This window comes from Lynx canadensis, chromosome D4, assembly GCF_007474595.2.
Source record: "Lynx canadensis isolate LIC74 chromosome D4, mLynCan4.pri.v2, whole genome shotgun sequence".
NCBI classification, from domain to species: Eukaryota; Metazoa; Chordata; class Mammalia; order Carnivora; family Felidae; genus Lynx; species Lynx canadensis.
Window position 1 is genome coordinate 63,154,070 of NC_044315.2, and position 14,843 is coordinate 63,168,912.

The 14,843-nt window shown below is 39.4% G+C and overlaps 1 protein-coding gene across 1 annotated transcript in view; it reads left to right on the forward strand.

Annotated features, from left to right (window-relative positions):
* The window catches only part of PLPPR1 (phospholipid phosphatase related 1), a 128,242-nt gene that overhangs the window by 92,410 nt on the left and 20,989 nt on the right, over nucleotides 1-14,843 (forward strand). Inside the window, exon 3 of the mRNA XM_032595661.1 lies at nucleotides 3,239-3,371. Within this exon, the coding sequence (XP_032451552.1) occupies nucleotides 3,239-3,371 (133 nt within the window). The remainder of the gene's footprint in view (nucleotides 1-3,238; nucleotides 3,372-14,843) is intronic.

Sequence of the window (14,843 nt, forward strand, 5' to 3'; positions counted from 1 at the left end):
TACACACATTTTTTGCCTCCTTTTCCCTCTTGTGTGAGTAGTGGAAAGTTTCACTAAATGGAGAATTTCTAGAATGTGCACATCTCTTTCCTGTAGAGTAAGAATGCTTTGGGCTTCTGAAATGGTTAAGGCAAGCAGTGCTTATTTCTTTTCATATTTGTCCTTATGTGTTTATCACCCCCATCCCATTTCCCTCATTTACTTTGTAATCATATGTCATTTAATGACATTACATGATGTATTTATTCAGTTTTTTTGCCCTCCCTACACACACACACACACACACACACACACACACACACACACACACACGACATCTGTTCACGGCTATGCCTCCAATGCTAAAACAATTCCTGGCAGAGTGGGTTCTCCCTCTCCAAAACTGTTGAATGCAAAATGAGGATATGATGAATTTAGTTTAGAAGAGATAATTCACTTTGTATTACTTGGTCCACAGTTTTCATTTATTCTTAAGCAAAATACCAAGAATTGTGTGTTTTCCGGTCCATATTGTCAATTTCCTGCAGTGTTCATCTTCAGAGAAATAAAGGTCAGAGGTCAGAGTCTATAAGGTCAGATTCTACCTAGAAGTAGGTCCTCTAAAGATTCAATCTTTTGTTTATTCAACAAGTATTAATTGAGCCTACCAGACCTTGTTCTAAGCACCATACAAGGAATGGCACAAGTCCTTCCCATAAGAATATTGTAGTCAAATGAAGAGGGACACACAAACAATAATTGCAGTTAAGTGGGTAGATGTCAGGAGAGAGATCTGTATAATGACAAGCAGTGGAATCAGAGCTCTGTGGAATCAGAGAAAACTCCCTCAAGGAAATACTGTTTCATGTATCCAAGCATGCATGAATCCATCCCCATCTGTTCACTAAGATAAAAAACCAACAATACGCTTCCATCATGTACAGTAAGGACAAACAAAACCCTTTGGCACCTTATTTTGGCAGAGATAGGTCTTACTAGAAAAGAAGGAGGGCTGAGTTCTTAAAGCTATTCAGATATTTGTACATGACAGAGCATCATCTTATTGTTAATTCCAAGGGACATTAGGCACAAAATATTTTTAACTCAGAACAACCATACTTTGACGCCACCTGCCAAAGTGATACATGCCATTGTGTGCCTGTCTGACCCCAAATACTGTCTACTCCTGCCAACTTCCCACCTCCTTCTGACTTGCCTCTAGTGCTATTTCCACAACACCATTCTGTCTTGTACTTTAATAGCATCTGAGTTTTTCAGTATTTAAAACATATTACGCTTAACTTGTTTTGTTTTCTATGTTCTCAATATTAAACACAGATGCAACAAATATTTTTATTGAGTCACCACTTAGTAAAAGTGTAAGCAGTTGAGATGAAGACCATGGAGCCAGGTCTTCTTGGCTTCAGAGCCAGGGTTTGTGACTTACTAGCTCTGACCTTAGACAAATTATTGAATCCCTCTGTGCCTCAGGTGTTACATTTGTACAATCAGGATAACACTTGTGCATGGAATTATGTGTAAAGGCCACATTCTAGTGCTGCCTCCAACACTGACTATGTGTGGCCAAGCACTGAGACCTTTGGCGTCCTAGATCATAAAAGGGAAAATATCTGTAAATGGTTCCAATTTTATAATTTTATAGTTTCATTTCCACACCCCTGTGCCATTCACGATGTTGCCACCTTTATCCATCTATCCCATAATGACGGAAGGAATATAAGGAATGGGAATTCTTAACGTATTGATAAAGTTTACCTAACACCATAAGCATGTACATAGCAAAGAAGAACATCTATAGGATCACATTCTTCTGGGAAAATGTTGAAATCGGGATTAGGAAAATAAAAATGGCGTGTGATGTGGTGGAAAGTATGGACTTTAGAATTTAGTTGTCCTGGATACCAATCCCAGTGCCCCCACATGCCAATTGTATGCTTTGGGAGGTCCTGAATGTTCTGTCTTCCCCAGCAAAGCAAGGGTAATAATACTTATACTAGGAATCTTATAAGCATGAAAAATACTATGATGAAGTGCGTGACACATAGTTTTCAATAGATGATGGTAATTAGTAACTTTTTATTCTTTGTTGGTGGTTCTCAGTCTTCACTTGTGGCAGAGTTGGTGACAACTTACCTCATGCTAGTTCCTTATTTTTTTTTGAGAGAGAGAGAGAGCAAGCCTGAGTGGGGGAGGGGGAGAGGGCGAGGGAGAGAGAGAGTCCCAAGCAGCCTCTACACTCAGCACAGAGCCTGATGGGGGACTCAATCTCACAACCATGAGATCATGAACTGAGCCAAAATCAAGACTCAGACACTTAACCAACTGAGCCACCCAGCCACCCTCCCCCGTCAGTTCCTTATTTTAAATAAGAATATACTGTGCTGAGTACTACAAGAGTAATCAAGAAACATAGGTTGTGGTCCCTGTCCTCAGAGAGTTTACAGCCTACACAAAGACATTATAATGTATATAGTAATATATATGTATTAGTTCAAGATAACGAGAGAGAGGTACCAAGGTACCAGTTATAAAGAGACAGTCAACCAGTTCATAGTAAGAGAAATAAAGTAAATAAAAGTAAAGATTTATCAGGTGAATAATGTGTTGCCATGTAACAAGGTAATAATTTATTGTTATGTGTGCCTATAATGCCTTGTTAGGCACATGGCGCTGTCCCAGTCATTTCTCATCATTGCAACTCACACATTCAGTTAAAAAAATCAATCCCAGGGACACCTGGGTGGTTCAGTCGATTGAGCGTCGGGCGCTTGATTTCAGCTCAGGTCATGGTCTCGTAGTTTGAGAGATAACAGTGAGGGTCCTGCCTGGGATTCTCTCTCTCTCCCTCACCCTCTGCCCCTCCCCCACTCATGCTTGCTCCCTCCCTGTCTCTCTCTCTCTCTCTGTCTCTCAAAATAAATAAATAAACATGAAAAAAATTCAGTCCCAGTGTGAGTGAGCCTTATCATAGTTCCTACTGCAATTCACTATTTCCATTTATGTTTTTATGACCTTAGAATTTAATACTATAGCCTGAAACCTAGCTGAAATTATCAGTTATTGCCACCTCTAATTCTTTTGAAGAATTAAGTACAAATTATGATTTAACTCTCCATCTCTGCAACATGACATCTTTTAAAAGCATTTGGAGCTTCAGAAGTTTTTGTTTTTTAAGGCAACTGGTCTCTTTTGTCAGACAGCTTTCCAACTTGACATTTCTTAAACATTCTTTCTCCAGATTTTTATTGGTGAGATATCCATGTATTTCATAAAGTCAACCAGAGAATCTCTAATTGCCCAGGAGAAAACAATCCTGACCGGAGAATGCTGTTACCTGAACCCCTTACTCCGAAGGATCATAAGATTCATAGGTGAGTATAAAAGCATGCTGAACTGAACCCTCTCCCGCAGGTAAAACCTACTACCCTTACCACAGATGGACACACTTGATAAAATAAACTAAGCTATGAAAGCATCAACTTTTAAAAGCAACGGTTTCTTTAGGGATTTTCCAGGAAGTACAGAAACCGAGCCTAATCGTAGTGCCATGTCAAATTTTTCATCCTTAAAGTGAAGCAGTACTTATTGTCTTACAAATGATTTCAACTTACTTAGATTTTTCCCCCTACACAATATTTATCTGAGATTCCCTCTGGACATATATTTTCATAGTCACCAGCTATTGTCATATACCCTTTAACTGAGTCAGGGGAGCATGTGGGGGCCCAGCAGGGGCCACCAATAAAACGAATTTAGAAATAATCAAATTTCCTGACAAAAATTTCCCATCCAGTATAATTTTGTTATGTGGGGAACTCTACGAAGTATGGGCAATCTAATCCATCAGATTCTGGAAAACAAGGTTGGAAGGCAGAATCCATCTGATTCTGCCTTTCCAAGTTTGGAAAACAAATAGTTTTATTAGCATTCATGATAAGAAATAATTAAGGCATGTTCTATATCTGTCCTTCTAGGACTTTTATAAAAATGTCTGAGGTGGTGTGGATAATGACTATAGATATGGGGATGAGTGTGTATATGGGTATAGGTAGGAATATACCTATATATATTCCTACCTCTGATTAGATCTTCATGGGAGCCAGGATAAAACTCCCGAGTGTGATCATAGCCGGTATTGAAACAAGCTGTGATACTAGTGAGAGCCTACAGAACTGACAACTAGGAAAGTGAAGTCCAGAATATGGCATGCTCTAAACTCTTGGTTTTCCTTAATCCTGTTTTTTCCCCGCTGTAGGAAAAAGGGTTGAATTTCCTCAAGTCATAGGCAAATGACCACATTAAAATCAAATATGCAGTAACTTCTATGATCAGAGTAGAAATGAGGGACGTAGTACAGCGGGAAGTCTAAGAAAATCTAATTTCAAAGAAGCAACCCTTAACATTAAAATAGTCTTCAGCATCTACTGATGGTATTTGCAGAATGACCTGTGGCAGTCTGTAATCAGCTCACTGGGTAATCCCCTAATCAATACAATGTCATCTCTGTCTATGAGTTCACTCATTCCAAACAGTGGTGCCTTTCAAAGATGTTTGGAGTTCGGTCACTTCCCACCAGAGTGGCGAGGTAACAAATCATCGAGGAGAAAACAAAAGGAGAAAAGAGAATATTTATTATCAGTAGAGTGGAGTAGATGCTTTATAAACATTTCATTTAATCCACCCAACACCCAATAAGGTAATTGATAATCCTAATTGTACAAGTGAAGATCTGATATAAAATGGGATGAAGTAACTTTTCCCAAGGAGTATGAGAGTGCCTGTGTATGTATATAGACACATTTACATAATTTGATTCGGAGAAGATTTCATGTTCACTGCCTGATCATATAATGAGAGCAAGTTATTCAAAGCAGAAGGTTATTAGACTATAATTAAGCAGAGATATCTTTATAAAAGTCACTGTTGTTTTTCCTTGGCAAAGATAATTTATACCTATTTGGGATCCACCCCAGCTGGGGCAGAGTCCAAAGAATAGAAATTGTAACTGATATCTGTCATTTATACAGACCTGCCTGTATGCATTGTCAGGGCAAGACTTTGTTCACGGAGGGATGCCAAAAGGCCCCCACCATCCAGGAACGAACCCTGCCGATTGCCAGCGGTGGTACCTGAAATCCCTACTGTAGTCAGTGCATCGAGCTGAGGTGTGGTTTCAGGAGGACAATTAAATAGAAATGTCTCACCCTAGAGGAACATCAAACTCCCATTTCCATAATCAGTGACACTTTAGTCCATTGGGGTCTATCATAAGCTGACAGAGATACTTCTCACAGGGATGCTTGTGTGGGGAGACAGCCAGCAGGTAGCGTGTAAACCTTGGAGAATTAGAGGAATAGCATCAAAAGAGAAGAGAGATTGCTGGCTAAGGAAGCACCTGCTCCATTCTTTTCATCTTTTGTTTTATGGCACCAGGATCTGTCCAGTTGCTTAAATCAAAAACCTAGAAGTCACATTAAACCAAAGGAGAACTTGTTAGAAATGTACATTCTTAGGCTCCATTCCATACCTACGGAATCAGAAAGTCTGGGGATGGAGCCTGATAATCTGTGTTTCATGATAGGTCATCCAGGTGATTCTGATGCACTCTGAAGTTTGGGAGCCACAGCTTTAAGCCATTGAAATTTCTTGCCCTGTAAGTTGTCTCCCTCCATCTTGTCTTGCAACGTGGCTCTGTGTACCCCAGCCCTGCAAAAATAACATCCGCTGACCACTTTGCACGTGTTTCCTGAGCAAAAGTATGACCAGGTCATTTCCCTGCTTAAATTCTTTCAAAGAATCCCTAGCGTGCTTAACAGTGTGATGCTTTGCCCTGGTTCCTGTTCACGTGCTGCTCCTTCTGCCTATTGCCATCCTCTCGCCCTTACAGCTGACAATCCTGCTCGTTCTCCAACACGCAGCTTACATGTTACCTGTTTACCAACCCAGACAGCTCTCTACCTCCTCTCCCCAGCCCCCACTGAGCCTTACACCTGCATCTTTTATAGGCACTTAAAATTTCACTGTAATTATGTAAGACTTTTACTCCTACTAACTTGTGATCCTTCGTAGAGCAGGAACTGTATCTTTTCACTTTTTATCAACAGCATATTGCAAAATGCCTGGCACATAGTAGTTTTCATTAATTTTTTTTTTTTTGGATAAGTAAAGAACAAAGATTACCTGTGTTAAGACACAGATTTGCCTAAAATTGCTTCCATAAATGCTGGTTCTTAAATATTCATTTACCTGCTGTTTAATTAACTTTATTACCACTCTTCAGCTTAGTCCCAGGAAATTAAAGTATATAAGTTAGGCAGTTTCTAAGAGAGGTGAGAGAAGTCTGTCCTAACTTCATATAGGAGAGTTGAAGGTGTAGGGAAAGGCTATTTATCTTAAGAAGAGTAACATTTTTTTTTAGTACCTGGATTAATGTTTTTTTATAAGAGGAAAAAACATACTACTTAAAAATCCTTTAAATAGGGATGCTTCCTTTGAAAACAATCAAAGTAAACTAAGGCAGTAATCAAATATACTAGAAATGTTATTGTAAAGAGATTAACAGTCTGTTTTTCTGACCTAGTAGCCACCAAAAATGATCAGAAGATGGCAGCTGTTTCAGCTAACTCTTCTAATTAAGTTGAAATCCCATGACTTTCTCTTGCCGTTTATGTAATTATTCTAGAGTCCATTACAAATAGTATTTCCCAACAAATACGATCAGCTTCGCATTGCAAAATGACCAGTGAATTAGCAAAATATTTTTAAGCAGAATCATGCTGTATGCTGTCAAAGGTGAGGGAAAAGTTGGAATTCAAATACATTTTTGGCAAGACTAAACTGATATACCCTTTCTGCATAGCAGTTTGATGGTATATTTCAATAATCTTAAAAACAGCTGTCCTTTTTAACCCAAAATTCTACTTCAAATAATTTATCCTACGGAAATGATCACTGCTATAGATTAATTTTTATGGACTAAAATTATTTTTTATAACCTAAATTAGAAATCTCTCAAGATACAATTTTTTCAAAATAATGCTCCCACCATAAGTTGCAACCTCAGAAAATATTATTTTTAAGAAGTTTTAATGAAAAGGGAAATATTCACGATATAATTTTATGTGAAAAAGTCAAGACACTATGAATCTATATTTCAAAATAAGGATACAGTATCATAGGTGTGTATGTGTGTGTTTATTTGTGTGTGGGTGTCCCAGAGAAAAAAAGATTGAAGGGAAATACACTAAAAGTTACCTTTGTCACTTCTGAGTGTTAGAAGAATGGTTGAATAATTTTTATCTTTTGCTTTCTATGCTCTAATTTTTAATTTTTATCATCAATATGTATAATTGTAAAATCAGAAAAGAGAGCTAAACATTATTTTTTTAAGGGGCAGGGAGAAGGAGTGGCAAAATAGAGGCTATCCGGAAGGATGGCCATGTCCTTTAACGTGTTCCTCAGTGTAGGAAGCAGAACTGAGCGTGGCACCTTGGCTCTCAGTCTCCCCTAGCCTGGGTGGTGTGGACTTGCACAGCATCCCCTCACTCTACCCCACAGATCCAAATTTAAATTTTCAGTAAGAAAATGGCAAGAATAGTGAAGCCAAAGGGAAAACCGTCAAATGAAGCCATCTCCACCAGTAGACAGATGCTAAGTGTGTTGGCCTTCACAGAGAAGATGGAATTCTTCAGATTCACAGATCCAACAGTAAATTGGTTTTCCCAAAGTTATCATTATAGGAAGGATTCCCAGCCTCCTGAATGTAGGGATGTACCCTCATAAGTGTTCCACCCCTTTCTAAATTGTTGTTTAACTTCTCAAGTTTTGTTTACATGATGTGGGAAAGGTGGAAAAGGATGGCTGAACTAACAAATTTCACCAGCATTTTATAAGAACAGATGTACCTAAATTAGTAACATGTACTTGGACTTTTCCCTTGCCTCATCATTTTCCTCTCCAGTCCTTTTCTTATACAATCTCTTTGGTATTGCATTAAATTCTACAACAACAACACCCAGATTTAAGTTCTCGAAAGAGATAAACCACTGCGTTCTTTTTTCAGGAGCAAAGACAACATAAGGAAGTCACATTTTCCCAAAAATTCATGAAGATAAGTTTAGTTATATCCTTTTCATTTACAAATATACTTGAGTAAAAGTATTCTTGTAAATATCAACTATTAAACAGTAACTTTTTAATTTAATATTGGAAAGTAATGAATAAAAAGCATTAGAATTTGGTGAGGGTTTTGGGGTTGTTTGCCATGTGGAGGGAAAGCTAAACTATCTTCTTGAATAACTAATTTGTTTGAGGTTAAAGGAAAAAAAACTCGGGGCGCCTGGGTGGCGCAGTCGGTTAAGCGTCCGACTTCAGCCAGGTCACGATCTCGCGGTCCGTGAGTTCGAGCCCCGCGTCAGGCTCTGGGCTGATGGCTCAGAGCCTGGAGCCTGCTTCCGATTCTGTGTCTCCCTCTCTCTCTGCCCCTCCCCCGTTCATGCTCTGTCTCTCTCTGTCCCAAAAATAAATAAACGTTGAAAAAAAAAAAATTTAAAAAAAAAAAAAAAAAGGAAAAAAAACTCATCTAAATATGTCAAGATTAGACTGTCTATTAGCAACTAAAATAGCCTGTCACCCAGAAGCTATTTATTATGGGCTTTCCATTTGGGATCCTATAGTTGCTCCATTATTACTTCTAATAAAAATTTAATTAAATACTAAGCAAGTCTTATGCCATTTAGGTCAGGTCTGTGGATGAGGTAGCACTGGACAGAATAGAAAGTAGCATGGTAAACAGTTAATTCATGTAACACTAATTAATTGCCATAAATTAACTATGATCTAAATGGAGCATGAATATTTTAAATGCAGTTTCAAAGGTCACAGTGTTTTATGGCCATAAGAATTGATACCCTGAGACAAGCTTAATGTCAGCCTTTTTGAGAACTAGAAAATCCTTCTCCATTTGGAAAGTCATTTAAATGTACTTTATCTGAAAAGAGATGTCATTGGATTCAGTAAGTCCATTTCTATGTACCTTCAGTATTTATAATTAAATTATAAACTGGAGGACTGATCATATTCATTCAGCCTTCAACAAATAATTTGCTGGCATCTACCATATGGTAAGCACTGATTAAGGTGTTGAGGACATATTAGTGAACCAAATAGAGATTTATTTGCCCTCATTGAGTTTATATTCCAGTAGGGGAAACTAAGCGTTAAACAAAATAAATAAGTAAATTATAGTGTTCATTAGGAGATAAGTGCCATGGGGAAAAATAATGTAGAAAAAGGAAACAGGGAGTTTGTGGGGATAGATATGTGATTTTAAAGGCTGTCCTACAAAGAGAATTGTCTAGAGTTGGCAGTGACTTCACAGCAGGATAGCGACTGCCTTAGGAACCTAGGTGCCCCGTGAACTAGGCCAGCCCCATGTGCCAACTGAAGAAGCTGAAGTTCCATTCTTTTCTAAAAACTTAGGGGTGCCCAGGCACCCAACTTTAGTTCTGAGACAAGAAGCTGGAGAAAAAGGGCAAATGCAAGGCAGGGCATGGGCTTATAAGCAGATGGAGATATTTCTGGAGCTCAGCAATATAAACCAGAGTTGAAGCTCTAGGATATGGATCAGGAGGAGAAAGCCAGGATGGGTCTTAGGGGAAAAAAATGGAACCTCAGTTTCTGGGCTCCGTGAGCAGCCAAGCCACCAGACTTCAAGACTGTCCTGTTTGGTGTTTCCTTCTAGGGAGCAGAGATGCAGGGAGGAGAGGGATACTGAGGCTGGGAGCTCTGAATAACCTAAAAGGCAGAACCAGACCTCTGTTCAGGTCTCCAGAGGTTGTGATGAGGCTGCCTGTGGTTGCTTTGCTCAGTGGACGGAACAAATCTGCTCTCCTTTGAGTGCCATCCTCTGTGAACCAGCACATTACATACAGTCCAGAGCAAGACTCCTACTCCAGACTCTATAGGGTACTCTCATTATCAAGAGGAAAGTTAGTTAGTCATATGAGACTCTAGTGATCCTTCCCTGAGGGTCTTCCCAGCACCAGTGTTTAAAGACTGGACTCTGATGAAAGGAGCAAGTAGATGGCCACTTTCTTACACTTTGCAGATGAGCCAGTGCACATTCATGGCACGTCAGTGAACCTCTCTGCTATAAAGCCATTTCTCAACCTCAGCACTATTGACCTGTTGAGCCAGATCATTCTTTTCTGCATAGGGTGTTCAGTAGCATCCCTGGCCTCTATACACCAGATGTCAGTAGCACCCCTGACCCACCAGTGTCAATCAAAAATGCCTCTGAACACTGCAAAATGACCCCTGGAAGCAGGACCACCCTCAGTTTTAAAGATTTAGGAAGACAAGTATACTTCAGATTTTTGCTTCAAATGTTACGTGAATATTTTTGCTATGAAGATACTACACACATCACAAAATTAGGCACAGTGAGATACAAAAATACTGTGTGAGTATTGGAAATGACTTCCAACAATCGATAAAGGGTGGTTTCAAAGCTTTCTATGTGAAAAATAAAATTTGCAATATATGGAAATATCGAATCACTATACTGCACACTTTGAAACTAATGTTCAGGGAGCCTGGGTGGCTCAGGCAGCTAAGCGTCCAGCTTCAGCTTAGGTTATGATCTTGTGGTTCACGAGTTCGAGCCTCACATCGGGCTCTGTGCTGACAGCTCAGAGCCTGGAGCCTGCGTCGGATTCTTTGTCTCCCTCTCTCTCTCTGCCCCTCCCCTGCTCGCTCTCTTCTCTCTCTCAAAAATAAATAAAACCTTCTCAAAATTAAAAGAAAAGAAATTAATGTTCTATGTCAGTTATACCTCGATTAAAAAAGTGGTGCTTTGGAAACAATTTAAATGATTATATTCGAATGTGATAAGTGATTAGGAAATGCGTCAGAGGGCAACAGCACCAGATCAGTAATCTGTCAGTTATCAACAGGACTTGATGCTTGTCAGTGGTGGGAATGGAGGGAATTCAAAGCACCAGCTTTGTTTTTGAAACACAAACATTATCAGAAAGGGCAGAACTCGGGATCTGCTATTTAGAAGCCCTTCAGAATTTAATATACCCATCGTTAGATTCTTTGGTAGGTTAGGAATCTAGAATCTTCCCTCTCCATATTTAATTTGTATCTAGGGCATACTTCCTAGATTTACCTGCATGCAACTTCTCCATTTTATTGTAGAATTCCACTGCCTCTGGCCAACTTTTAGGATCTTTGTCTCTCTCAAGCAGCATTTGGATCCACACTGCCTAGGGGAACTGAGAGGCAGATATTGAAAGGCCAGCAGGAGTCAGACATTTGAGAGAGAAAAACACTGAGGAACTGTCCCCAGAAAGGAGGACTAAAGAAGACACTCCAGTTGAGATGAAACTGTGTCATCAAGAAATGTAATTTTATGCTTTGGGGAAGGAGAGATGTGTTTGTTCTTTCATTTATAAAAATATTTAGGAGGAATGGTTCCTGTTGATTACCCATCATCTTTATTAAGTAATTATCCTTAAACTTCATCCATCATGATGAGTAGATATACTGCCAAATATAAGGTACTTTTTAAAACCACCAGCTCATCATATTGTAAAAGGTACTTTATTAATACAGAGAATGAATAACACAAAGAGTTGAATATTTGATTGAGGTTGTTAGCATTATAGGGTCCTTGTCTCTCCTCTGTTTTAAAAATAACTTTATAACCAATTTTATAATCAAGCCTGGGTGGCTCAGTCAATTAAGCATCCAACTTTGTCTCAGGTCTTGATCTCACAGTTTGTGAGTTTGAGCCCCGTGATGAGCTCTGTGCTGACAGCACAGAGCCCAATTCTGATCTTCTGAACTCTCTCTCCTGCCCCTCCCCCACTTGCGTGCATGCTCTCTCTCTCTCTCTCTCTCTCTCAAAAATAAATCTCTAAAAATAAAATAAAATAAAATAAAATATACTGAGGACATTTATTTCCCTCAGTTATAAAAATAGTAGTAACTAGTATCTATATGAAGCTCACAATTACAAAATGTTTTTACAACTATTTCTGTGATTTGCATAATAACCCTGTGATATAAAGGAACCGAGGTCCAGACTAGTTGATTTAAATAAAATTATTCTTACAATTAAAACCATGCCATTAAGACAAGTAGACTCCCATCAGCCTTTGGTGTTTTCATGAAATATGTAGGAAACAGAGACCACATGGATCTTGTTTTGTGAACACCTGAAATTAACTGTCCAAGGAACTGATGTATTCAATAGTGTCAGAAACTTCTTTCTGAAGCATAAGGTATTTGATGTGTGTAGATCAATTTGCACTGATGGGTGTTGTAATATATTAGAAAAAAATTAGATTCATTGCCAAAGTGATAAAAAAAAAAAACTATCTCATTCAGTGATGACATATCCCAAGTATTTTATCATAATATTCTTGTTGGAAAATTGTTGCCTAAAATATTGAGGAATTCTTGTTCAGTTGTGACAAGTGCAATACATTTCATCGGGGCATGTTCTAAATCCTTGCCTCTTCTCAGTGTGCATTTGCACGTGTGTGTGCGTGTGTGTGTGTGTGTGTGTGTGTGTGTGGCCAAGCAAACAGGACTAAAAGTGTTGTTTTTCATGGCCTGATGCCTACTCATATTTTTTTAAATTTTTTTTAATGTTTATTTTTTTTGAGAGAGAGACAGAGACAGAATGCGAGTGGGTTAGGGGCAGAGAGAGAGGGAGACACAGAATCCGAAGCAGGCTCCAGGCTCCGAGCTGTCAGCACAGAGCCCAACACGGGGCTCGAACTCATGAGCTGTGGCCTACTCATATTTTTTTAGGTTTATGAAAATATAAGCTTAGAAGGTTATGATTAAGAGTATGGATTTAGGGGCACCTGGGTGGCTCAGTTGATTAAGTGTCTGACTCTTGGTTTCGACTCAGATCATGATCTCACAGTTCCTGAGTTTGAGCCCCACATCAGGCTCTGCACTGACAGTGTGGAACCTGCTTGGGATTCTCTCTCTCTCTCCCTTTCTCTCTGCCCCTCCCCCACTCACACTGTCTCTCTCTCTCTCTCTCTAAAAATAAGTAAATCAACTTAAAAAAAAAAGAGTGTGGATTTAGAGCCATACTATTTAGTTTCTAATCCCAGCTCTTTTTTGGTCAAGTTAATTGACCTCTTTGTGAAATGTGGAGCTACTAACAGTGTCTACCTCATAGAGTTGTGGTGGCAACTGAGTGAACTATATTCTAAAGCATTTAGACCAATACCTAATGCACACTAAGCACACAGTACTAGCTATCCTTGTTACTGTCTTTATTGTTATTACCTAGTATCCATGGCACTCTTATTTAAACATCTCACCTGTGCAGTACATCCTTACAAGGAAATGGGATGAACATGGTAACACAGATAAGTCTCTTCGTTGGGTAACTTTCAGTTTGAATAAAGCATATTAAAATTTTTTTTAACGTTTATTTATTTTTGAGACAGAGAGAGACAGAGCATGAACGGGGGAGGGTCAGAGAGAGGGAGACACAGAATCTGAAACAGGCTCCGGGCTCTGAGCTGTCAGCACAGAGCCCGACGCGGGGCTCGAACTCACGGACCGCGAGATCATGACCTGAGCCGAAGTCGGCCGCTTAACCGACTGAGCCACCCAGGCGCCCCAAGAATAAAGCATATTAAACAGAAGACGCTTCAGGACACCTGGGTGGCTCAGTCAGTTAAACATCCTACTGTTGATGTTGGCTCAGGTTGTGAGATCGAGCCCTGGGTCAGGCTCCTCACTGGGCATGGAGCCTGCTTTAGATTCTCTTTGTCTCTCTCCATCTCTCTCTCTCTCTCTCTCTCTCTCTGTCTCTCTCAAAAACGAAAAGACATTTCACCTTCTTTCTTTCCTTTTCCTAAGGAAATAGTTGTTTCCTGAGAGAATGGTCTTCACAATTGAATTGAGAGCAACAGCTGACTGACTTTCTCCACTGAGATTTTCCACTAAGGAACTCGATGTGGCAAAAGTAAAAGCAAAAAGGAACTCTGTTCATTTCTTTGTATCTTGTATTCTATTTACAATGGAGATTTGGTGGAAGATACGATCTAAAATTAAGAGTTGGTGATTGAATCAGAATGTGCACTGAGGACATGGCCCATAAGAATTCCTTAGGTGTTCCCCTTCCACTGTCGAAAATGGACTGACGAACCCATGCCACTGGCTCTACTTGTTCCTGTGGGATAAGCTTTTCATCCATTTCCCCACTAAACCAAAGGCTAGGAACTGATTCGAGGGTGGTTTGCTTGTTGCTCAGTGTCATAGTAGGAAAACTATCACAAAAGATTCACAAAGCTGGTTACATTTTGAACATGAGAAAATGTTCAAGCATTCTCAATGTCACATAGCACAATAGTTCTTCCATCCTTTCACTGCATTGTTTTGCTAAACATAGACACAGGATCAGCCCTCTTTTAGAAATGTTAGATGAGAGGCTGAGAAGGGATGTTGACGGAGGAATGGGAGTCCCTCCCCTTTTCAGAGAGTACTGTGACCAACCTAACCCAGATAACTCGTTTTTATGTCTTTTTCAATATTCTTTTCTTTTTTTTTTTTTTTTGAAGTTCTATATTTTAGTTTCTCTGCATGAGAATAGGTAGGAGTCATGATTTCATGTGCCCCTGTGTTAATATTTAAACTGACAGCCATTGCAACTTCTCAGGATCAGAAATGGGGACATTTCTCTCAAATATGTCTAAGTCTAAAACTATACCCAAGCTGGTCATGATTTCGGGATTCACAGGCCTCCCCGGCAGGAAGTCTCTCCTATGTATATAGCAGGGATCTCCATATTCCAATTTAAGGTT